General features: G+C 43.8%; 3 protein-coding genes across 5 annotated transcripts; all 3 read left to right on the top strand.

The window, feature by feature from the left end:
• The first annotated feature begins 366 nt into the window (after positions 1-366).
• On the top strand, positions 367-10,933 carry LOC108160308 (dynein light chain 1, cytoplasmic). Of its 2 annotated transcripts, none has more exons than XM_017294236.2 (3): positions 367-478; positions 3,791-4,005; positions 10,697-10,933. In XM_017294236.2, exons 2-3 carry the CDS (start codon positions 3,898-3,900, stop codon positions 10,856-10,858), a joined length of 270 nt encoding a protein of 89 aa, XP_017149725.1. In that variant the 5' UTR covers positions 367-478; positions 3,791-3,897; the 3' UTR covers positions 10,859-10,933. The 2 variants fall into 2 exon arrangements, with proteins under 2 accessions (XP_017149725.1, XP_017149717.1); XM_017294228.2 differs by having other exon boundaries at positions 3,822-4,005.
• LOC108160299 (putative mediator of RNA polymerase II transcription subunit 26) lies at positions 10,874-12,472 on the top strand. The gene has a single exon (XM_017294215.2). The coding sequence runs from the start codon at positions 10,898-10,900 to the stop codon at positions 11,717-11,719; it is 822 nt and encodes a 273-aa protein (XP_017149704.1). The 5' UTR covers positions 10,874-10,897; the 3' UTR covers positions 11,720-12,472.
• Positions 12,473-16,398: 3,926 nt separating this feature from the next.
• LOC108162191 (beta-1,4-mannosyltransferase egh) lies at positions 16,399-26,076 on the top strand. 2 transcript variants are annotated; one of them, XM_017296795.2, is made up of 3 exons: positions 16,399-17,442; positions 23,187-24,666; positions 24,731-26,076. In XM_017296795.2, exons 2-3 carry the CDS (start codon positions 23,866-23,868, stop codon positions 25,301-25,303), a joined length of 1,374 nt encoding a protein of 457 aa, XP_017152284.1. In that variant the 5' UTR covers positions 16,399-17,442; positions 23,187-23,865; the 3' UTR covers positions 25,304-26,076. The 2 variants fall into 2 exon arrangements, with proteins under 2 accessions (XP_017152284.1, XP_017152293.1); XM_017296804.2 differs by lacking the exon at positions 16,399-17,442 and adding an exon at positions 19,769-19,927.
• Positions 26,077-26,391: the final 315 nt, after the last annotated feature.

The raw sequence follows: 26,391 nt of genomic DNA on the forward strand, positions 1-26,391 counted from the left end.
ACAACGGCCTGAATGGTCTGCCGGCATGCAACCCTGCAGACCTACCGGCAAACAGTGATGCGCACCTCTCTGAAACCAGAAATCGATTTCCGATACCTTGTATAAAACAATCAAATCTCCGTAGTAATTCCAATATTTTATCTGCCAATTCATTTTCTTTGAGTGAGTACCATTTTTCTGGCCCTCCTAGAGCCAACCAAAGATATATCTACCCGGATCGACTACTCAAACACGGGCATCACTGTTGCCAGACGCGGCCTGCCAGATGTCGTCTGCCAGACGCCGCCCAGTTCTGACCAATAGCAGGCCAGCCCGACAACATTATCGGAATTTTCGGGGCTCGTGCGGCTTCACAAACTCGGTGCAAGTCACTTCAACAATAATATTCGAACAGTCAACGAGCTGAGTTGAGGCTTTTGTACCGGAAAGAAGTGTTGCAATCAGTAAAACAAGGCGAACACGACGAGTGCGCTTAGCGGTAAACACAAAACCTCACACAAACCCCACATACATATATGCAATTTTTTTGCGGCAAATTACAATCTAGGAAATAAATCAGTTCTGTAAATCGGTCTGTGCCGTTTTTTTTTTTTTTGCCGTGTTGAATATACTTATATGTATATTTATTTTTTGTTCGTTCTGAAGTGGCAAGACGCGGCGTGCTAAATTCTTATTGCGTGCAAAATTGCTGGAAAAAGGAACCTTTCCATATATCCCACGCGCACACACAACACATGCACACAGAGCAGAGCCATCCCATGCATTAGGCCAACCAAAAATGTTGGGGTTTTTTCTGTCAAATTTTGTATGTACGTTTGGTCAATAGCATTATTTTACAAAACAGTAGGTTTGATTTTCCGGTGGCAGCTGTTCAATTTGTGTGATAAAATAATACAAAACGGAAGGCAGCCAAGTTCTACTGTAATCATTGTTAGCCAAAAAGATCGCGCGCGCAATTGCAATGAATTGCAAATAATAATTCAGGTAAGTGCTAAATTCTGCCCAAAAGGCAAGTGAATGTGTGAGTGTGTGAGAATGTTCTCAGGTCTTGGTCGGTGGGTGGTGGGCTGAGGGATTGTGCAATGTACGTGTATAATTATTGGGAACGCTGCATCATCGGGCACTGCATTGTGTAGCCGACCAAAAAAAGCACGCCGAATTCCCATAGTGCGCTGCGATGCGGTGCGGCTTTTGCACGGAGACACACAAACACGAGAGCTCCTGGCGTCGCACCAGCACCAGAAGCGCGAAAGAGATGAAAGACATTTCAGCACTGCAGTTTCGCTGCCGCAGTCAGCGTCGCTGCCCACGCACTGTTTGCGAATTTGGGGTTTTAGTTATTTTTGTTGGTTTTTAATCGAAATTAAAACATGAAATATGCATAAATGATATAATAGTTTGAGAAGAGGCGTACAAAATCCAGTTTTCGCTTCAGTGACGTCAGCGCGGGCATTTCGGAAAAAAGGTAGACCGCCTCCAGCTCCGAGCTCCCCCGCGACTTGTACAATTCTTTTGAATATTTCGCCTAATCCGATCTGTTGTCTGGCTAATTTATTCATAGAAGTCGGCAGCGCAGCAATTATGGTCGTCTGTGGTTTCCGTTTTGTGTTTTGTGTTTTCTTGTTTGGAAGTTTCCAGACCCTGTCCACACAATATTTTGCCCCAAGATTGATATTTGGATAATTGTGGTCGGAGGGATGGGGGAGTGCAATTTATGTAAAATTAGTCATTAGAAAGAGGTACATAGGTACAATCCACACATACATATGCACATCTGTAAATCTATAATAATATATATATATATATATATATATATATATATATATATGACATTGGTGTACAGATTTGACAGATGTCCCGTTTTATTTACAAATATGTAGATAAAGATATCCTTTCTTTTTACTTCAGTATTCTGTATATATTTCCATTAGTACTACTACTGGTTATTCCGAATATTTCATTGTGTATTTTTCAACTGGATTAAATATCAAAATTTAAGGACCCCCGGTAAAGGAAATTCGAACTCTGCCTCTAATTAGGCAAGTGACGGCCGGACAACTAGCGTGGATACTGCTCCTCAGGTAACGGAAAGGGTACACAGGGGAAGTCTATGATGGTAATTTCCGACAGATCCGACATATTGTCGGTAGTGAATGATGGACTGAGACAGAGAAGGACATTAAAATCGCGCGTTTTCCCGCTCGCCACCGCTCGCGTGAATGGCATCGAATTGCAAAAAGCTCTGTGGCCCGTAATGAAAGGCAAAAAACACACACACACACACACAGATACGCGTGCAATAGCGGGAAATTCTATTACCTGACGGTGCAGTCGCTCTCTCTCTCTCTCTCTCTCCATCTCTATCTCTATCTCTGTGTGTGTGTCTACTCAGGAGAGGAAACGCGTGTCCGCCTGCCATTTATAATTTCATTTCCCTCACACACATACAAAGTTTCGCGCTTAGAGTTTTTTGTTATTAATAATTATGATATTTCCTGACCCTTTTGTCCGGCTCTTCTGTGTATGTGTGTGGGTGCGTGTGACGGAGAGGGACAGAACGTCTCCGTTTGTCCAACTGTCAATGCAATTTCTAATTGACTTTTCAGGAGAGCAGAAGAAGAGCCGTCACCAGTCAATCGCTCATATGTGAGTGCGTTTCGCTGTGTGTGTGCGTGTGTCAGTATGCCCACTCCCAATTGGATTGATACTAATTGTTGCTTGTCTTGTGAGATTTCTCTTCTTGAATTATTACCGATTGGCATTTAGCATTTGTAACCGTTTCAGTTTATCCCCTTCCTCTCTCTCTCTCTCTCTCCCTCCGCCCGTCACTAGCAAAGAGCACTCTAGTGCCACCCCTCTGTCTCTCTCTCTCTCGCGCTCTCGCTGTCTCGTCTTTCTAAAGTGCATTTATTTGCTATTTGTTTTTCGTTTTTTCTATGTTTCTTTGGCTAATAAGCAATGCCATGGGCGCGCGCAAAAGTATGCTACTACAACAAAATGAGCATCGAGGTCCAGTCGCTCATTGGAAAGGGGGGCGGGGGAGGTTATGGTGTGGTGGGAATGTGAGTCCTTGGATTGAGCCTTGAATTTGAATTAGTTGTTGTGTGTTCGTTCCCCTCCTTTGCTTGCTTGCTTGCTTGCGCGTCCTTGGTTAACGGTTATGGCCACACTCAACTGGCTGTGTTAGAGGGAAATGGCTATCGAGCTGGCCTCAAGGCCATGCAACGTTGCTGTTGGGATGCTGGTATGCTGAATGCTGCCACTGCCACACTTGCTCTTGCGCTTTTGCTCCAGCTCTCTCTCGCTCTCGCTCTCTGTCTCTTTCTGTCTTTCATTTCCTCTCTTGCGTTGCAGTATTGCACGCTAATTGGTTGCAGTGGTGTGGGTGTGGGTGGGGGTGCGGGTCTGACGTCCATCCAGCTCTGATATTTGATTTGTAATACTCCTTGTACGTATGTATGTACGGGTCTGGCTCTGTTGCCCTGTTCTATAATTAAGTTTTGAGGCCTGGGCTGATGGATGGCTGATGCGTGAGGGGCCCTGTCCCCGCTCTGCCTCCCTCCACTGCCGCCCATAAAAGTATGCAGCAGCCAGCCTCCAATGCGCCTGCGTTTATGTGTGGGATATGTGTGTGTGGGTTGTATGTGTGTGTGGGCTGGTGTTTCTGCAGTGCCTAACCCGATTATGAGCCGCATTTTTAATTACATTCCCCCTTCCCATATACGAAATGTGCAACAAGATGTTAATTATTACTTCTCTCTCTCTCTCTCTCTCTCTCTCTCTCCCACAGTGGTGCTCATCGGTTCTCTCTTTCGTTGCAGTTACCGACGATTCAGCAGCTAAATAGCAATCACAATTAAAGCGTAAAAGAAACAAACAAACAACAAAAGCCACAAAATGTCTGACCGAAAGGCTGTCATCAAGAATGCCGACATGAGCGAGGAGATGCAGCAGGATGCTGTCGACTGTGCGACACAGGCCCTGGAGAAGTACAACATTGAGAAGGTGAGCGGAGGGCGGTAAAAAGGCATTACCAAAGAGGGGGGTGGCAGGGCTGCGAGGGAGGAATATTGCAAGACCCAACAGGTGTGCGATGTGTTGAAAACGTAGCATAGCGGGGCATTATCGGGGATTTGTTATCCTGTGCTGCTGCTGCTGCTGGTTGCAAGTGCAGGCAAGGAGGCGCCAATTATCTCGGATTTACTTTTGTGCGGGGACTTGTTCCACAACAGCCCTAACGAGTGGTTTTCATTGAGGGATTTATTTTAGATGGCAATATTAAAGGTTGGTTTGTTGGGGGGGGGGCTAAAAATATGAATATCAAAAGCAAATTCCTTAAATCCCCAGATGGTCATCCATTCATTAAATTTCCATTTAAAATGAAGAGATGCCCTTAAATGGCACTCCCTAAAAACGGGAGTTCTAATTTTCAATCAAAGTAAATTATAGATACATTATTCTCTAATAATAAAAGATAAACTGTCCTGAATGGCGGATATTTCTAGTCCCTTGATATAAGGTGAATTTTCAATGATGATCTCCTTTGAATAGAGGCAAAAAATCACCGAAAATTTACTAAATGTATGCACAAAACAGAGAACCCTTTATAGATTAATCTACGATACATTGAAATGTCCCTTAATTCATGTTTTATTTAGAAGGAAATTCCCCATGAACCCATGATTGAAATTAGTAAAATTCCCCTGACTTTTTGAAACACATATTCCCATAACGTTTTTAATGGAGGGAAATTACTATGGCTCAATTTGAAGAATAGGGGAAAAAACCCATGAATCATCTTTAAGAATAGGGGAAAATTCGCTTGTCTGCTCCTTAAAGCAAAGAAATGAATGTCTTCTGTGACTGTCGCTTAAAGAAATATTCCCTAGACTTATTTCTTAAAGAGTGGGGAAATAATCATGACCTATGTATGAGGCGTGTGTGTGTCGAGGGGGGGAGGGGTAAGGAGAAGTACTGACCATCGTTAACGGCTGTCCTCGGCCCGGACGCAGACGAAGGGAACGGAAGGAATGACAAACAAGCTAGAAGCAGTGGGCAGGGGACGACGGGGGAGAGGTACAAGACTAATAAGCTCTTGATTTAGTCTTTGAATAAAAATACAAAATAAAACGGCAGCAGCAACAGCAACAAAATCTGTAAACAAAGTCAACAACAGCAGAAGAGAAGTCGAAGAAATGGAATAATCAATAGGGGTGCTACGTGAGTGCGAGGGGGACAGACACACGTACACAGACACACACCGACACAGACACAGATAAAAACGTGCTCTGGTCAATGTGTTTGTGTTTGCGTGTGGGTCAGTGAGCGACCAAGAGCAGCAGCAGCAGCAGCAGCAGCAGGAGGAGGAGGAGGACGAGGCGGAGGCAGAGATGGAGGGAATGGCCATCAACTAACGGTGCCTTTGTCAATGCCAATGACAGAAGACAGAGACAACCGACCAACGGTACACACAGCGGGATAGCGACAGAGTAGGAGGAGGAGGTGGGTAGTAGGAAAGGTCCTTGAAAGGCAAAACGTAAAAGTAAACTTGAAATCACAGCGGAAGTGGCGAAATAGTGGGTAAGGGGATAGTGGAAGTAAGCACGGGGGGAAGGGAATAATAGGTAATGATGGTTAAAGGGGGTGGGGGGGGGGTGTACGAGGAGAGAGAGAGAGAGAGAGAGAGCTGTAGATAGAACAGCTAATTGAACAGTAAAAGCAGTAATAAGCGCGCACTCTCTTCGCTCTCCCACTACCACTCCCACTCCCTCCTCTCTATAGATACACCCACGCAGGTGTTTTGCACACAGCTCCCTCCCCCTTATTTCGCGCCTACCTCTTGTTGCTATAAATAAAACACACACACACACATACACAATCACACGATTGATTGCCTTTTGTTGCCGTCCTTTTCTATCGCACTAGCTTGGGGCTTCTGAGGGCTCTGGGGCTCTGGTGCTCCGGGGCTCTGGCTTCTGGTTCTCGGGGGGGGGGGGGGGGGGGGGGGGGGGGGGGGGGGGGGGGGGGGGGGGGGGGGGGGTTTGACACTCCTCTAGCAGTTCCCTCACTCCCTCTCTATCCCCCTATGTACTTCCTGTAAATTCTGCTACTATTTGGAGTATTTCTGTACCTATTTTCGGTTCTTTAACTTTCTTGCATTTTCAACAGTCTCTTTCTTCTACTCTTCCTCCTGCTACGCTTTCTTCTACTCTTTCGCTTGCTAGTCTTTCCACTCCTTCTACTCCCTTCCACCCTTTCTACCTCTTCTCTTTGTTCCTACCTACTCCTCCTCCTCCGTCTGTCTCCTTCTCCTCTTCCTGCTGCTCTTCCCTTTCTTATTGCATAATAAGTTTGTCATTCTGTCTCGGCCTGTATCTGTCTCTCTCTTTCCAAGACTGTGTCTTTGTCTGTGTGTATGTGTGTGTGCGTGCGTGTGTGTTTCTGTGTTTGTTTTTTTACGGTAATTAAATATGGATTTCTGTTGTTGTCGGAACACAAATTTAATTGCTTCGATGAAAATTGAAAAATTATACAAAACACACACAAAAACAACAACAAAAGGAACAGCAAAAGGGAAAGGCAAACAAAGGCAAAAGAGTGAAAGATGGCGACACCTTTTAACCTTTTGGACCACCGAATAAAATATCCTCCTCCATTATGGTGGGGGGAAAACTTATTTTTTATTTTCAGCGGAAATATTTAGGTATTTTTGATACCCTCTCTACGAGCCGATCCATCCTGAAGCAAACAGATCCGATCCCTTTAGATGTTCCGAAACTCTGTCCTAGTCTTCTGTAGAGTTCTCCGACGTTTTTGTGTCCCTGTTTATGGCATCGACAGATTTAAATGGTATTTCATGCATTAGCGAGTTTCGTGCCGTTCGCTTATGAGAACATTGGAGGCAAATGGAAACAAATCCCCGAACTCCTTTCGATCGGATCGATATCATATGTACATTTGACCTGCTAATGGGGCCAGGTACTCTTTCTCTCCCCCTCGTTCATAGAGCGGCTGGCAATCTGCTTTCGAAGCTGATTATAACTTCAAAAAATTCCCTGCCAAATCGAGGGGGGGTTGGGGGTGGGGGGAACACACACAATTTTTGGTATCCATTAGATACGCAACTAATACTACCGCTCACACAGTGGGGTTTGAGAGGGGGTGGGGAGTGGGGAGCGGTGAGGGCACACAAGGGTTAAGCTTCTTCTAGCCGACGCTTTTTTTGTTTTGTTTTTTGCTGGGATTCTACTTACTGTATTTTGTATTTTTAGGGGCAAAAGCTGTTGTAGCGGTATCGGTGGCGGCGGCAACCTTTCGAGCAGCTTAAATATCGTATCCATTGGCATTATGCTTGTGTATCTGTGTGTGTGTGTGTGTGTGTGTGTGCGAGCGCCTTGACTGCGGCAGCGATTTAAAGGCAAAGCCCTAAAATAAGCCAACAAGAGGGCCAACAGCAGAAGAAAAAAAAAAATCATGAATTTCCATTATTCTGCTTCAAGTTTTAAAAATAAATTTAATTAGGTTTTTTGCGTGTCCGCCTTGGCGCTCACTTACCCCCCATCTCCACCCCCTCTCTCTCTCTTTTTCCATCTATCTATATCTATCTCCCTTTTTATATGATGTTATCCTTTCATTAGTTTTTATGTGCCACACACAAAGCCGCAGAGCTGCCGCAGTCGCAGTCACAGTCACAGTCGCAGCCGCGAATGCAAACAAATGGCCAAACATTTTATTACAGTATATTTTTGTCCCTTCCTCCACCCAAAAAAAATTTTAGTTTTCCCCTCCCTTTTGCCCCCCGATTGTTTTTCTGCGTGGCCAAAAATGTTTAATCAATATGCGGACAGAAAATGGAATATTCGCATGTAAATATTGAAGAAGTATCCATCAGATACACAGGAAAAACAACAGATACATATTCACATTGATTGACACACATTCCTCGTTTTGATTGGTTGCTGTGGAGTTACGGGAGCTCCTGCCCAAAAACGGTTACATAAATTTGAAACATTTTCCCAAGCAAATCCAGAGTAAATCGCTCGTGGCGGATGTAGCCGCTCGCTTAGGAAACATTCAAAGGGATTTTAAGCATGTACATACGGACATACATAGGTGTGTCCTTTCGCTTATGGGACAATTTGTTTCCCTTCGTAGGCGAGCAATACTGCCGCTCCACAGATTGAAGTATGTCTAAAAATCGGCCATAGAAAAAGGAAGGGCTAGATGGCTGGAATAACACATGTCCAAAATAGCAAAAGGTACATTATTATTCACGAAACGAAACTCCTTCGCGAATGTGTGGCAGCCTATTGGTGGGCGCTTGCCGGGCGGGGGCTGTGTGTCAAAATGTTGAGTTGCCAAAACAAAAAAATTCCATGGCATTGCTAAGCGATGGGAATGGTCTGGGACGCTCTGGAGTTCTGCAGTTGCAGGAGCTGGAGAGGAAGGATGGATGTGTGCCTCAAACCAAAATTGAATATAAAACAATCAACTTTATATTGTCGTCTGACACGACATGCGGCGTGGGCACACGCACGACACACAGCAACAAAAGAACACCCAACAAAAGGAATGGAATGGCTTCATAGGCGATCGTTTCGTGGCAAGGATGGAACGAGAGAATAATGGCCAACGTCATGATGCCTAAGGCTAAGAAATCGTAACATTGTTCTTAAACAAAACAACAACAAATAGAGAAGGAAGGTTATAAGAATGGAGGGATTGAATAATATTGATGGAAATATCGAAAAATCGATGGAAAGAACGATCGAATCCAAATAAATAAACAAATTATTAGAAGAAAAAAAAGGAATAGATGAATGGAAGGCAGATGATTGTATGGGATGGTAGCAAAGGGGGGGGGGGGGGGGGGGGGGGGGGGAGCTATCACTGTACTCCAACTTACCTTTTTTTCTAGATTTTTTTTTGTATCTGTAGGTTACGGGGTTAAGTTTATGACTGCACGGCACACACCCACTCCCTCTACACACCCACACCTCCTGCAACCCCAAAATGGTGACCGAATAGAATCCAATCCACGCCCCCGCCCTGCTCTTGGGCAGAGCGTCATCCAAAAACTTTAATGTTTTGATTTTTCCCCTCAAGTTTTGGGGGTTTCTTTTTTGTGTCATTATGCGACTTAAAATACTTCAGATTTCATGGAAAGTTTTCCACTATTTGCGAAATTTCGTTTGATTATCGAACGGGAACCAAGGCGCACGTCTCTCGACGTTAAGATACCCCCGTCGCACAGTGTGGCCTATAGAGAAGAACAGATTTCAAAGGTGGATAAGAGTGTTTCTCGCTTTCCCTCCTTCCTTTTCCATCCCTTTTTTCAGTCTCCCCCCCCATCTGCTCCTCGTCTTCCCGGAAAAGTAATCATTTCAAGAAAAAATACTTTCCGCCACAGGTGGCTATATTTATAGGGACTCCAGTGTGCTGCAGCCCACACATATGTGTGTGTGTGAGTGCGTGTGAGTGTTTTGCGTAACCCTGGCTTTTATGCTGCCAAACGGGAATGCAACTCTGGCAATGACCTTTGACATTTGCAACGCCGTGTAAGCTGCAGACGCGCATCCCCAGCCAAGCGAATGTTCATCCTTCCGCTCCGTTCTGATGCAATCCTGCTGCGCCCCTGCCACTGCATTTCCACATTCTGCCTTCTGTCTCTCCTGCTTTACCCCCCAACCCCCCTTCTCAAACGCCTCGCTCTCCCTCTCTCTGTTCTCCGCAGTGGCTCTAAAACTGTTGCTCTAATTGCTTAATTCTTTGACCCACAAACAAAAACGCAACAATCCATAACGTAACTCATTAGCAAACCAGAAGTTTTGCCCCCTCCCCCCCCTTTCACCGCCCACCCCCTTCCCCCCGACACACACTTACGATTTCCTTTGTTACCTCCGCTTCTTGTTACCCCCTTCTCGAGTCCTCCTGCGGGGCCAAGACCAAGCATTTTCAGTTGTTTTGAGGTCACTTTTTCGGGGGTCGATGGTTGTCCTAGTGACAGACGACGATGACGACTGTCGCATGGAATGGGAAATGAACTGGAAGTGTGTGTGGGTGTGTGTGTGAGAGTGTGGCAGGGCATATTATTGAGTTTGTGGGTCGCTTGCTGCCGCCGCTCTTTCCCTGCTGTTAATTCCAACAAAAATTTGACAGCCACTTGTGTGTCGCTTGTTTCCGTCAGTTTTTTGGTTTTTCAAACAAAAAGCATACAAAATTTGTGAAATTTTACCAGATCTATCTAACTTTAAATGGAATTAAAACAAATATTTAATAAATTAAATCCTCAATAAACAAAGGGATTTTTCAAGGGGGGAATACAGCCCAGCCAAAACGTGGCGAGCGTCCGAGCTCCCATCTCCCTCTTCCCGTCTCCCATTACGTATTTTGATGGGTATCATGATGTCCGGCTACGTGAGCCTCTACAGAAAACATTCCAATGAAGTCCAGTGGTACTATTGCTTTGAAAAATATCCCCGCGTCGCCTTAGTGATGGGAATTTGTTAGAAAATGTTCCAGCTCTGATTTCCAGTGAGACTTTTGGCTGTGAAAATTAGTCCCTTGAAATTGCTATGGGGGTTATCCAGAAGTCGAGACCCGCGTGCTTCTACACGGCGGGGGATTTCTTTAACTTAAAATGTATCTTCTCTTATCCTAATCTCTCTCTCTTTTTTTTTCTTTTATATTTTTATAGGACATTGCCGCCTATATCAAGAAAGAATTCGACAAGAAATACAATCCAACATGGCATTGCATTGTGGGACGCAACTTTGGATCGTATGTGACACACGAGACGCGCCATTTCATTTACTTCTATTTGGGCCAGGTGGCCATACTACTGTTTAAGAGCGGTTAAAGTATTGTCGAGTCGGATGCGGTGGTGGTCGGGAGGCTGATGGCCGAGCAGCAGCTGTTGCAGCAACACCAACAACAACAACAACATACACAACATCAACACCAGCAACAGCAGCATCCATCAGTGGACGATGAACAAGAACAACAAGAAGAACAACAACACAAAAGCCAACAACAGGAGCAGCATCCCCAACAAGATGTGGATCCACAACATCAGAGGGTGGCACAGGAACAGGAACAGGAACAAGAACAGCCAAGGGATGTGGAAATGATGCATCAAAAGCAGGCAGATGATGGTGAAGACACACAAAAAGAACAACAACCTCTACAGCAGCACCATCACACGGATCAACAATTGGAGACGGATATGGAACTAGATCCGGACCTAGACTTTGAACAGGATGATATGGAGGACATGGAATACGAGGATGAAGAAGATGTCGAAGTCGATGTGGATGTTGATGTCGATGTCGATGTCGATGAAGAGGTGGTGGGCAACGACAACGAGGAGGAGTTTGAGGAAGAGGATGAGGATGAAGACACAGATGATGGCACCATTGTCGAGGACAGTGATGCCACCAGTTGCAGCAGTTGTCGTCGCGCCGAATTGGAGGAGCTGCAGCAGCTTCAACAACAACAGCAGGAGGAGGAGGAGCTACTTCAACAACAACAACAACAACAACAACAGCAGCAGCAGGAACTGGGGCAAGTGGCAGCGGTACCTGCTGCTGTGGCTCCACCTCCTGTTGCACCTGATCAGGAGGACGACGACGACGACGACGACGAAGAGGAAGAAGAACACGAAGACGAGGATCTGGATGTGGATGTCGATGTCGAGCTGCCATCAGAACACGGTGCCTAGGATCCTCCACAACACTTATGGTTCCATATACGCAAATCAATCTCCAAAACGCACACACACACACACACACACACACTCCACAGCAGAATGTTCGTCCGTGTGTGGCATGGTGCAAATGAACGAAATACCCAAAATTTGTTGCTTTGGTATTTCGATCATTGATTGATCCACACGAATCACAGACACAGAGACACAAGCATCCAAAATTTTGGAAAAAATAACTTTTTGCAAAACACACACGAATACACACACCCAAAATACACCGCTAGATAGATCCGATTATATATTTATTATAGATGAAGATCGTAGTAGGACCAACGCCGTTTTATCATCATTCCCCCATCCGGCAACAACCACCAACACGATACATATACACACACACACACACACACACACACGTGAATTTCGCCCTATTATTATGTATTTGAGAATTGTTTTATTGATTGATCGATTGATATGTTGTATACATAAATGCAAACACTCACACACACACGCAGACTGATCGATTGATATGTTGTATACATAAATGCAAACACTCACACACACACACTCAGATTGATTGATTGATATGTTGTATACATAAATGCAAACACTCACACACACACTCAGATTGATTGATATGATTGTACACACACAACAAAAAAACAAAACAAAAAATAATTATTGAATTTGTTCTGTTTTGAAGACATTAAAATGATTTGCATAAACCTCCAATCACGATTAAAAATGATGTTAAACTTGAATGAAACAAAATGCCATTTTTTTTTTATTTTTTTGCACACTTCCCTCCTACCCCCATTTAGCCCTACCCCTTAGGTATAATTTCCCCCCGTCCGAACCACCAATCCCAGAAGGAGAAGATGAATCGTTGGCAGGCAGGCAGGGAGGCAGCATGTAGCAAATGGAAAGAACCATAAAAAAATCAAAATGATAAAAGAAAACGAAATAAAAAAACTAAAACAAAAGGACACTGAACAGAACAGAACACACCACACACACACACAGACACACACACACACAGACACAACATAAAAGAACATTCAAGTACAGGCAAAAGCACACAAACCACCACTACACCCGATTTTACAGCAGCTAACGCCGCGCTAAGCAAAGGATAAGCAAAATAAAGGATACAAAACGCAAAACGAGAACTCTTAGCAACAAACAAATAAAAAGATGGACAACAACTTGATCAAAAAAATCATTGCAATTGCAAAATAATTGTAAACGAAATTGAATTGAAGCCGCAGAATATTAATCATCATTTATCATGTTCTCATTTATTTACAAAATGTATTTTAATTTGGATAAAAAAAAAACAAGAAACAGCTACATAGTCAAATGGCAACAACCACAGACAGACACACACATATTTTGTGCATCAAAACCACGAGAAAAAGAGCAAACGGAACAACTTAATAGATATTTATACACATACGTTATAATATAGATGTACTGTATTTGTGTATTTCATTGCTATTGAGGCCCCGAAATCGCGGCTCCTCCCAATACAAAAGAGAAAAGAACATTGGAGAGGAGTCATGGCATTGGTAAAGCATAAAGCATATTGGATATGATATGATCCATCCACAGAACCAGAAAGGAAACAGATTTTTGGGCAGCAAAAAACGGAAAAGGAAAACATTGGCAAAAACCAGAAATGAAAGTCAAAGTAAAAGTAAAAGTAATCAACAAAAAACCGGGAAACACAACCCAAGAAAAATATATATTGTAATTATTCTCTTGTCGTTTACATAAATGTGTGCTATATATGTTATATATGTGTACTTCCAATTGGATTTATGTTGTCGGGGGAACAGCTAACCCGAAGCAAAGTAAAACACAAGAAAAAAAAATACCACATGCAATTTAAACCAAAACCAAATTAAGAGAATAGACAAATATGTGAGTGGAAAAGAGGAGAACAAACTAAAATCAAGCAAAACCTTTTTTTCACACACAAAAAGACAGAGAGCGAGAAAATCAGTGGGTGTTAAATGGAATGGAAAACATAAGTAAATTAAACAAATTTGTGTAAAATAAGCAACAAAAAAAACCTTAAGAAAAAAACCTACTCAAAAGCTTAATACGTAATTTCCTAAAAGAAAACCAAGAAACAAACAAAAAATAATAAAGCGGAAACACTGAATAACCGAAAATCAGGCGGCATTTCGCAGCACTGGCACTACACAAACAAAAACCATTACACAACACTTCCACGCACACATTTACCGTTACTTTTGCACACACCACCGCACCAAGCTCTATTTGCTATTTGCGTTCTTTTCAAATTATTGCTCAGCACGAATTTCCTTGGAACACGGACTTTTTATGCTAACGGTAAGATGTCCTCCTCCCCCCGCCACCACACACATTCCCATCCCCTCACAAGTGCATAATTTCAGAATAACCAAAGTAAAAAAAAAAAGCAAAAACAAAAAAGGTAAAATACACATACACGGAACACATGGAAAAAACCAAATTTTTTTCTTTAATAAGAATTTCTAAGAAAAAGCATAACAAGATATGGAGCAGATGATGATGATATGTGAAGGAAACCAAGAAAAACAACACAACAAAACACACATGAGGACTTCTAATAAGTGTTTATATATACAACAACAACAACAGCAACAACAAATATATATATATAAATATATGTATATACATATGTATACATATTAAAGATTAAAGAGCATAATTTTTTGTCATAATGCAGAATATTTGCATGCCATTGTGCATGAGAAACCAATTTTTGATGTAACAGAAACAAAACAAAAACAAAAAAAATTTGAAAAAAAACCAGGGCAGAAAGTAAAGGAAAAGAAACCCGAAAGCAGGATAGCAAATGAGAAAAATGAGTCATAGAAAAAGGGGCTTTGAATTGGTCAAGCCAGAGCGGGACAGACAGATAGATAGACAGACGGACGGTACTGGACGGCGAGAGTAAGCGAGACGGACAGGACAGCATCACTGTAGTGGGCGCTGTGCAGGCGATGATTATAACAAAATGAAGAGAGAGAAAGAGCGAGCAGAGCATGTTTGAAGACTAGAATTTTAATCTCTTGGTTTTGACTTCTTTAAACCCAATCCATTGGCAGACTAATACCTTACCCTTTTCGTTTAACCAAAAGCCTTATACTTATACTTTTATTTTTTTGGTTTTGCAAGAAAATTTTACTTGATCCATGGGTAGACTCTCTCGGAACTCAAATCTTGTAGCTGCCATTTCTTAAACAAAACAGAAAGTATAATAGAATATATTCCACAAAAACAAAAGAAAACATAAAATTACAACTAGTTTAAACTTAGTTTGTAACCATATTTATTTCGTATCGAGAAACGTGCTCTCTCTATGTTATTTATTCTACTTCTAGTTCTGCTGGTTTTTGTGCAAGAAATAAACATTACTTAAGTTTTTGTAAGAGATTAGTGAATTATGTGAGAAGCGTGAAGCGATATTGAAGAAAATGAAATGATGGAGAATATGATGGGAATTTCAAGTAAGCATACGAGTAAGACAAACAAAGAAAGCAAAAGAAACAAAAACCAAATTGAGATCTTCAATGTGAAATAAAACTACTTCTTTGAGACCGGGGATGAGTATGTGTTTTTATTTCTGGAGAAAGGATAAGGGTTCGTTTTTCTGCAGAATAACCAAGATTTGTGCTACCAATGCAGCGGAACGAATAATTAAAATAGATCAAATATTGCCTTTTATTAAGGCTGCCATTACAATTGTTACAAGATCCACAAACAGACAGCATACATTACAAATCTCCCGCCAACGTTAACGCCACCCACACATTGTGCTCCAATCGATAGTTCCACTGCCGCATATCGTTGCGGCCTATCGATGGTCCACCCTCCAATGTGACCATTTACAGTAAATTACATATATACTGTTCGGTATATTTTGACGTCAAAATTGAATTAAAGGTATATTTTCAGTATATCGGTATATAATGGTACATGGATAGCGAAAATTAAAAAAACAGCGTATGGAAGTTTCAATATGCCTTATTCTTAAATATACCTTTAAAAATTAAATTTAATAGCTGAAATAATATACCATTATATACCGATTTACCGTAAATGTACAGTCGGCTCAATTTTGACCTAAACAATACCGAAACGGTCACCCTGAATTGGTTCCATACTTTAATATAATCATGTACTTTAGTTACAGTACATTGATCGGACATTGGTGATGATATCGTGGTTTTTTCTAAACAAAGAGGAAGTATATGATGGATCTACGAGAATAACTATTATATTCCGCCATTTACCACAAGTCGTTGAGGGGGCTTAAGTGGGCTAAGTTCGTTTTTGTCATCGGTATATTTTTCGGTATATTTTTAGCATGAGACGGTATATTTCTGATGGTCAGACGCTCATAATGCAACGGAAACATGAGCTGTAATTTTGAATGGGTTATAGAAAGGGGTATGGACAACAGGCAAAAGCAGCCAAGACAAATTGCTAACTTTGTACGAACCTCACCTCGTTTGTGAAGACAACTACCTTGAAGACAAAATCGGCAAGGTATATCGTGCAAATCGGGTGGACTTCACCTTGCATGCGTTGCATTTTGTGGGCCGTTTCGCCTCTTGTACACACCTTATTTCTCCTTCCATTATGTAGCAATTGTGTAGCAAATGTGGACTCCACATACACATACGAACAAAATGTAAAAAAAACAAAAATGTCAGAACTCATTTGCCAAAATGTGCGCGCCAACAACGAATTACGCAAATGCTAGGTCCGATAAGTAAACTCCAGCCGCTAGACAGACACCTACACCGTGTAGGAAATACAATTAAATTAACAATAGTTCGTGCCGCCGCCGACGCCGCCGCTGTTCCAACACGTACCGTACCAACGCCAGAGAGGCGGAAAAAGTCACCAAGAAAGGCGTCTAGGCGTACTGCTCCTCGTGCAGTTGGAAAATCGATCCTGAGGCTACCCAGCCATTTGTTGTTCCCTCCTCTCCCCCATAAACATTAGTTCAATTTCGTTTTTTTTCTTGTGACGGACGGGCAGCGCAAAAAATCGCATGAACATCATCCGACTCGGGCGGTAACCGGGGTGGTGTGTGTGGTGCGAGAAAAGAAAGACGCGAAAGAAACAACAAAAAAACGCAAAGAAAAAAATCAATTAGCAAGGCACACAAAAATAAAAATATATATTCCATATAAAAATCGCAAATTATTTATGAATTGGCTGTTGTTGTTGCTAAAACAAAAGGAAAAAGACCAGCATTGAAAAGATTTCTAATTCGAAAATAAACCAAACAAATCGGCACCGCTAGCAACAAGAGCAAGAGAGAGAGAGAGAGAGCGTTGCAGCGGAAGAAGAGCAGGCAGGCGCCAAAACGGTAGCAGCAGCAGCACCACCGCCACAGAGTGGTAACAAGAGAGAGATAGAGAAGCAGTCAGCAACGTCTTGACCGCGTCATCGATACATCTTCAATTGTTTACACGATTCGTTGTCGCTGCCGCCGCTGTTGGTGCGTGTGTATAATTTTTGCGGCAAAAAAGACACACCCTGAGAGGAAACGGGACCAACTGCTCCCGCCCTTGGGTGTGTGTGTCCCGTCCCAGGGTGCGTGCTTATCGCTACAACAACAACGATAACACGAACCAAATATTGACCGCTCCTTTAGCCGCCAGCCGCCAACCGCCAACCGCCTACCGCCCTCCCTCCCGGCTAGCAGAAGCATGGTAAGTGGATCAGCCATCAGCAGTGGACGCGCCCCAGTACACGTTGGGGCTCCACAACAAATCAAGTTAGTCCCCGTCCCTTCTCCGCCTGTGGCTCCCTTTGTCGTCCTATTAGCACTTTTTGTTGACTGTTGTTGTTGTTGTTGTTGCTTCTCTCCCGCGCATACCAAGGCCACACGTACGTGTGTGTGTGAGTTGAAAATCTCGTGACTGACATTTTCCTGTCATTTATTATTTACAACCCAACGGAACAAACGAAGCAGTGAAAATTGTCCTTGAATCAAGGTTGTGGTTAAACCCTTTCGTCATTGTCCATCGCCACTCCGCCCCCCGCATCCCGCCATCGCCGACCATAGATATCAGTACAGTCACGGTGTTTATATAAGGACGGGGAGTGCATTTCCAGTGGGGGGGGGGACTCGTCCATATCCTGCACCCGGTAACCCCTTTTGCGGATGTTATGCAGATTCATTCCTTTCATTTCATTTTAAGATCGAAAAGGCCAAGAAAATCTTCAAAAATTCCACCCAAAATAGATCATAATCCATCAAAAAATATTTTGTTGGTATAGAAATAGTTGTTCATAGATGAATATGTAGGATAAACTAGCTCGAAGCGATCTGCAGGGACCCCCAAAGCACGGAGCCCCCCTCTCTGGGGAGATCCACCCCCTTCCTCACCATCCACACCTATCTAGCTATTGTACTTTTCGTGCGAGTACGAATGCGAGTGCGAGTTTGTACCCGCAACAACGTACGTAGACTGTGTGTACACTGTGTGCTCTGTTCCGGGGCTTATCTACGCACAGATACACAGTCTGTGTGTCTGCGCCCCTTTTCACAGTGTGGTGTGTTGTGTGTGCGTTTGTCCGTGTTTGCTCAACCCACTGCGATAAGCGATGGCCTCTCCTCCGCTGCGGACAAGTCACAGCCCTCTTCCTCTGGGCCGCGTGACAAGAGGAGAACCTCCCCAATAACAAATGAGAGAAAAAACCCGCTAACCCGCTACATACACATGTACATACGTATTTATGTAGATCACCACCCCACATGTTGTGTCTGTCCAGCTCTCTAATCACACCGACACCGACACCACCACCCCCCCTCCCATACCCGCCCATTGATGACGAAATTTTTAGGGAATTACAGGGAATTTCTGGCCCGTGTGCGTTCATATTCTTAGTCACCGCGGGAAAAATAAATCCATTCACTGACAGTGGGGCCAAAGCAAGTGAGATGCGATCGATGCCTTCGATTTATGTACTGCACTATACGTATGCAGATGTTTACAGCAGAGTACGAATCGATAGTAACGATCTGTGGCGGCCATACGGGTATATTGTATCAATTGTAAGGCCCCGATCTCTCGAGATTTCAATAACCGACAAATGTGATAAATGCCATTCATTGTTCGCTTGCCCGCTTTTCTCTTTGTAAATACATAATTATGAATAAAGTCTAGAAGATACTACAACCCATAATCATTATATGTGAATCCCAAGAAATCCCAATACCATTAGCAGATTGATTCTGTTCAATTAAAAGCCCACATCCAGCTGATTTTTTTCCCCCAATTTAAAAATAGTTTTGAATCAGATGTTTTCAGCAATTGGAATAAACCGGTATTATTAAACAAAACAGAATTGTCTTTACTGCTCGAAAACTAGAGTCCTGCATGACTCCACAGTATTCACAGAAATCCCATCTGTACCCAAGATATCCTTCAATCCTCGAAGTATCCGAGCACTACGGACGCATGTTTCTAAAGTGGTTCGGAACTTCCTACGGCGAAGTGGTTGGTAGCGTCCGTTTTGGACGAGCGATTGAAAGTTAAGAGAAAGCTAAAAGCCCGGCCCGTACTTTGTGTCCGTCAGTCTTAAAACATAAAAAAAAAATACCTCACAAAACAAAAACAAATACTGGAAATTGGTCTTCGAATGTGCGCTTGTCTGAATTGATATTCGAAGCAAAAGTAGCTGTGACACGGTCCTATCGAGCTGACTCCGGCTGTAGGCAGTCCCGGCTTGAGTGTGTGCGTGCGTGTGGGTCGAGAAATGGCAAGCGACGACGACGTAATCGAGGCGCGTTAGAAATGGTCTGCACTGCCCTGCCCTGCGCTGCGCTGCTGCTGGTGCCTTGCTGCCTTGCGTTGCTCTTCTGATTGTGTGGTTGTGCTTTGATAACGTATTTAATTTATTATTATGACTACACACACACACACACACACACACATGGTAACAGGTACAGGTACACGAACATTATGGGAACACCTCTGGCGGCGGTGTACCTGACTGCTGATTTGTGCTCCGCCTAGGTCGTCGTCCAGTGTACCGGCGACTGCCTTCGAAGTTCGAAGCACGCGAGAGGGAAAACAATACTAGAATCGAACATCGATTAATCGCCTCGAAACGAAACGAAACGAAACGAGAGAAATCGCCGAGCAGAGCAGAGCAGAGCAGAGCAAAGGAACGGAAAGAAACGAACGGGTGGGTAATAATGACACCTGCTGGATCCCCAGTGCACATGTGCCACTATCTGGGGTTCCCCAAGCATACATTGGAGCGGGATCCGCAACCTTTAATGGACTTTGACATTCCCTGGAGTGCTAATTGATGCCATTAAACCTTATGGTGGTACGGAGGAGGGGCTTTGTAGAGGAGGAATCCAGAGCCGCCGAACTGTCAAACTGTTTGACTGTTGGACTGATTGACTCTTGGACTGTTGGACTGTTTCTTTGTAGTGCCGAATGGAGTGCCTTTGCATATGAGTCAGGGGCTGGGCTGCTCGCAGTCCGATTAGATACCGCCATGCACTGAATTCTGAACCAGGTTGAATCTCAAGTTGAAACTTAATTGGAGTCAACTTCCAAAGTGTCGAATGGGTATGGGAATGTAGATACAAGCATGCGAAGCACACTAAAAACAACAATATTCAACAGCAATTAGACAGAATCGACAATGAGTGCCAGTGCCAGTGCCCGGCTGTTTTTGAGCCCTGTGTGTAATCGCTGAAGCGTTGCACATTTTAATTTTTCGTTGCGAAAAAAACAACAACAAAACAGCACAGCATTATTGTATGAATGATTGCAACGCCAAGCCCCCCTCTCCCCCATCCAGACTTGTTGTTTATGTAAGAGAGAGAGAGAGAGAGAGAGCAACGAGGACCGGGGGTGGGGGACCGGTTATCGCCCAAGCGATCCAAGTTCATTACGCCCCCAACAACACAGAACACAATCCCAAAGTACGCGGCGACGCTATCTTCAGAATTCTCTCCAACGCGACATGACTTGACTCCCGTCGTCCGTCCGGAACTGTCGCGAACCGTGTGAATCATTCGGAGGCATTGCAATCTCGATCGCGGATCGCGGATCGTGGATCGTGGATCACTCAGACGCAAAACTGATAGCATGGGTACACACGATCCCCGCCATTCCCCGGCACGAAGGGGGTCGCCGGGAGCCCTCGAGTCAATGGCACTGCTACGCATGTGATGGATCGCATCGGATTGGATCGGTTTGGATTGGAGGCGATTTTGCAATAGTTGAAGTGCCAAGAAAGTCAGGCAGAGAGAGGGTTCGGTTCGGTTCGGTTCGGTTAGGCTCTGCAGATAGTAACGCTTATCGGTATCGGTTCGAGATTGTATTATATGAAGAGCATTATTTAGCTTATCAAGAGGGCCAGCTCACGAGTGGCAATATATAGCCCTGCTGTTTGTATATCGAGGGCTATACCTTCATCGAAAATATTCCACTCTTCCATTCAAATGCAACGAAGCAAGGGGGGTGGATAAATCGATAAACGAGTGCTTGTAATTTTTATGCCTCCCCTATGGAATCAAATCTAAGGCACCACATTCCGATGGCTGTGCAAATGTCTGCCCCTAGGGCGAATGAATCACTCATCAAATGTGGATTAAATTTTTGGGTTTTTTTTGTGCGAATATTTTAAATATTATGATGCTCGTTATTTGTTATTGTTATTGTTATTATTATTGTTGCTGTGCCCATCCGTTGCACGGGGGGCTAATGTCTGGCAACTGGATTTTCTCGATGTCGGAGGGAGTATGATGGATGGAGAGCCAATGGTGGAAAAACACTGCTAAAAGAACTAATATATATAGATTGAGGGGTATAAATACCAGGCATACGAGTATCGATAGATTAGCGCCACCGAGGGGCGCTGCTGTATGACGCGCGACACGTGTAACCGAAAAGAAAGCTTGTCATGCATCAAAATGATAAATATGCACTACCGATATTGTTTTCGAAGTTTATTGAAGCTAAATTCATTTAGCCAATTGACATATCATTTTAATAGCTTTGATAGCTATATTTATACATGAATATTTCCTATCAGAAAGGTGCTTAATGATCAACAAAAAACATCTTAGAACCGATTTGATATATACATAATTTTTGGACATTTTTACAACCTCGAATTTCGCTCAAAATCGGCGTTTGAATTGTTTCTGTTTTTGTCCCAGACGAATATGATTTTCAACCTTTGCACCAAAATTATCGGTTTAAATAAGAGTATTATTTTATTTAGAGATAGAGAATAGAGTAGCAAGTAACTATCAGGGACTCTATCGCGCAAAGTGGCTTAGATTAAATGAAAAATGTTGAAATTCTTGGGAACCTTAGGGATAGTATTGGTGTTGGCTTTATTTAGAGCCGGATATACAGGGAACTATAATCAGAGCAATAAATAATTCCATACAATGGGGATCATCAGGGTCTGAAGGGTCTCGGGTTCTTCTAAGAAACGTTCATTCAAATATCAATACGGAGATTCAGATAGGGTTCCCCTAGAGGTAAAAGTGCTTCTTACATATGTATCTCATTTGTATATGCAATTAGTGCAGAGATTGTGCTGTTACGTGTAGATCATTAGACGCTATCTACCGACAGTGGCCAACCCACTAGACCCTGCCGCCCCCTGCTGTCACGATGGAAATATTTCAACAATTATAATCAAATCGTTGGCTCTTGAACTCTCGGAATTGTTCAAATGATGGCCCGTTCTCTCTCTCTCGATGGAATCTGTTTGAATATAAACTGGAATAAACTCTGCTTTCTGGCTGGCCAGTTGGACAGTGGCGAGCACATACATATGCATAGGTTATGTGATCAATAAGTTCATGGATTGTCAGGCACGCGATGCGATGCGGTGCGGTGCGACGCGACGCGAATGATTAATATATTCTTTTCGTGGGTGTGGGGGTAGAGACACAGTTCTAATTGAATCTAATAATCGTTACAATAATGGAAAAAAACGTTCAGCTAAATGCTAATAAATGTATACTTTTAAACCTTTAAATCCCTTTCGATCGAAGAAAAACCCCCAATCAGCGAAACTCTAGTCATGCACACGCCATGTATGTGGTTGCTGTACCATAATCGGTCATTCTCTAACATTCCAAATGGATCTGTAAGGGTATCTAGAGCTTCGGACCCCACAACAGAAAAAAAGCCTGATCTGTTGGTGAGGGAATGGATGGGATGGGATGGGGTGGGATGGGATGGGATGGGATGGGATGGGATGGGGTGATGGTTATGGTGGCGGATGTGGTTCAGGGTCATTCAAGAGGTTAAAAAAATTAGGGTTACCAAATACTGGCGCCAATTAATTCGTACTGCCCCCCACCCCTTCCCCCCCACTGTCGGCATGTTCGACAGAAAAACAGAAAAGTGTGTAAGAGAGATGGCGAGAGATGCTAATTTACCGTTTGTTTTCCCATTTACAGCAATGTCGTCTGGCCACGTATCGGCGCTGAGAACGAGAGGATCCATTAGATCCACTAGTTGATAGCTGAGAACTGAGCGACAAAGAGCGAGAGCGAGAGCGAGCTCCTGCAACTCCAGAACTTATCAGCAAACAACAAGCCGCGCAACGCAACGCGAACGCAGGGCCTGGGTTAACTTCCGCTCGGAGGCAAACAGAAATAAAAATAAAAACAAAGGAATTACTAATATATATTCTCTGATTCATCAAGCATATAGTCATCAGTCGTCATCAAACGAACGAACGATCGAACGAACGAACGAACAAAAAACAGAGATAAAGATAGAAAGACAGAGAGAAAGAGAGAGAGAGAGAGAGAGAGAGAGAGAGAGAGACTCTGGAATAAAGAGAAGTACCACGATACACCCCCGTCCGGTGCAAGCACAAGTCTACTTAAAGGAGAAGGAAGCACAAAACACTTACTTAAAGAACAGAACAAACACGCTGACAAGCAATAAAGAGAAGAGCCACAGCCCACTTTACATCCTCCAACAGGTCCATCGAAAGGAGCGAGAAGCCTGCTGGCGAGTGAAGCCAACGAGAGGAGATAGCTAGAGGATCCCAAGACACATCCAATACAATCTACAACTTATCTACCCATCTATAATCTATAACCCGCAATACTTAGACTCCCCTTCAGAATGAACTCCACCACAAAACATCTGCTGCACTGCACACTGCTCTTCACTGTGATATTAACCTTCGAAGTATTCTCGGGCGGCATCAAGATCGACGAGAACTCATTTACGCTGGTCGATCCGTGGTCCGCGTATGGAGATGTGGCCACCGTTTTGCTGTACTTACTCCGCTTCCTGACCCTCCTTACGCTGCCCCAGGTGCTGTTTAATTTCTGCGGCCTGGTCTTCTACAATGCCTTCCCCGAGAAGGTTGTCCTCAAGGGCAGTCCCCTGCTGGCCCCCTTCATCTGCATCCGTGTGGTGACGCGCGGCGATTTTCCCGATCTGGTCAAAACGAACGTCCTGCGGAACATGAACACCTGTCTGGACACCGGCCTGGAGAACTTCCTCATCGAGGTGGTCACCGACAAGGCCGTACACTTGGCCCAGCATCGACGAATCCGAGAGATTGTGGTGCCCAAGGAGTATAAAACACGCACGGGGGCCCTCTTCAAGTCGCGGGCCCTGCAGCACTGCCTGGAGGATTCGGTGAATGTGCTGAACGACAACGATTGGATCGTCCATCTCGATGAGGAGACACTGCTCACGGAGAACTCGGTGCGCGGCATTATCAACTTCGTGCTGGATGGTAAGCATCCATTCGGCCAGGGCCTGATCACCTATGCCAATGAGAATGTTGTCAATTGGCTGACAACGCTGGCGGACAGCTTTCGGGTGTCCGATGACATGGGCAAGTTACGGCTGCAGTTTAAGCTCTTCCACAAGCCCCTCTTCAGCTGGAAGGGCAGCTATGTGGTCACCCAGGTGAGTGTGCCTCTAAGTCACTGTGTGCCATTAAATTCATCGTGTATCTCTTTTTTTTCGCCAGGTCGGTGCCGAGCGATCCGTCTCCTTTGACAACGGCATCGATGGCTCGGTGGCCGAGGACTGTTTCTTTGCCATGCGCGCCTTCAGCCAGGGCTATACGTTCAACTTCATTGAGGGCGAAATGTACGAGAAGTCGCCGTTCACGCTGCTTGATTTCCTGCAGCAACGCAAGCGCTGGCTCCAGGGCATCCTGCTGGTGGTCCACTCCAAGATGATACCCTTCCGGCACAAGCTGCTGCTGGGCATCAGTGTTTACTCGTGGGTCACCATGCCGCTCTCCACATCGAACATTATCTTTGCCGGCCTCTATCCGATACCCTGTCCCAATCTGGTGGACTTTGTGTGCGCCTTCATTGCGGCCATTAACATCTATATGTATGTGTTTGGGGTGATCAAATCCTTTTCGCTGTATCGCTTCGGACTGTTTCGGTTTCTGGCCTGTGTGCTAGGCGCCGTCTGTACGATTCCCGTCAATGTCGTTATCGAGAATGTGGCCGTCATTTGGGGATTGGTGGGCAAGAAGCACAAGTTCTATGTCGTTCAGAAGGATGTCCGTGCGCTGGAGACGGTTTAAGGGGCCGTGGCAAACCAAATGAAACAAAGATATCGCACAATGGCCAGGATATATGCATGCACACATACACACTATCTGAATTCTGATTTGTTTTTAATTTCTAGGCCTAAGACTCATACACACACACACACACACAAGCATACACACACACACACACGAACCTATGTATATGCATATATATATATATATTGATTGTTGTTTCGTTATAAATCCAATCACACCATTCCTCATTCATCCCAACGCATCGCATCGCATCGCATCGCATACGCATCGCAAGAAATCTACAAAAAAAAAAGGTGGGGCGCACGAACCACTACAAGAACAAAATGTTGGACGCAAGGATACATTGCCTACATGCAAGATCTATAATATGCACCACGCACTCAAGCAACAGCCAGCCCTAAAAAAAGGAAAACCGAGAAAAAACAAATACCCCACTCCTCCATTAAGTGTAATTTCCGTACGTTCTTTACTCTTTGGATTCTGTTTTTCTTTCTTTTTTTTTTTTGATAGTCCGTAGTGAAGAAAAAAGCGCTATATTTATATATACTATATAGTAAATATCATATGTACTATATTACGTAGCATTATTATTATTATTATTATTATTATTACTATCATTATTATTATTTAAAATGTGTACATTAATGTATTGTAAATTGAAGAAAACAAGAATTGGGGCAGACAGCTGTTAAATGTCCGATTCACACACCAAAAACCAATGGAAATGGAAAATGGATAAAATGAAGAAACTGAAGAAACAGAGCACAATATCCGAAGCATTGAATGTTAGACTTATGTACTTACATATATACACGTACATATGTACATGTGTGTGTATTATATGTTGTGAATTGTTTGAACTATATGTCATTCAGTCCACACGCCCACAATGCCCCGTGGAACCTCCGAACCCAGACCGAGAGAGGAGAGTCGGTTGTACACTTTTCGTATTTATTCCTTCATCCCGCATCCATTCATTATCACATGATCCCTACCCAACCCCAGTCTTCCCATGAAACCCCACGATGGTGGATGGTTCGAGTGATACAGCGGTGAATGATTCTCGACCGGAGAGACACAAGCGA

This window comes from Drosophila miranda, chromosome XL (assembly GCF_003369915.1).
Source record: "Drosophila miranda strain MSH22 chromosome XL, D.miranda_PacBio2.1, whole genome shotgun sequence".
Lineage (NCBI taxonomy): Eukaryota > Metazoa > Arthropoda > Insecta > Diptera > Drosophilidae > Drosophila > Drosophila miranda.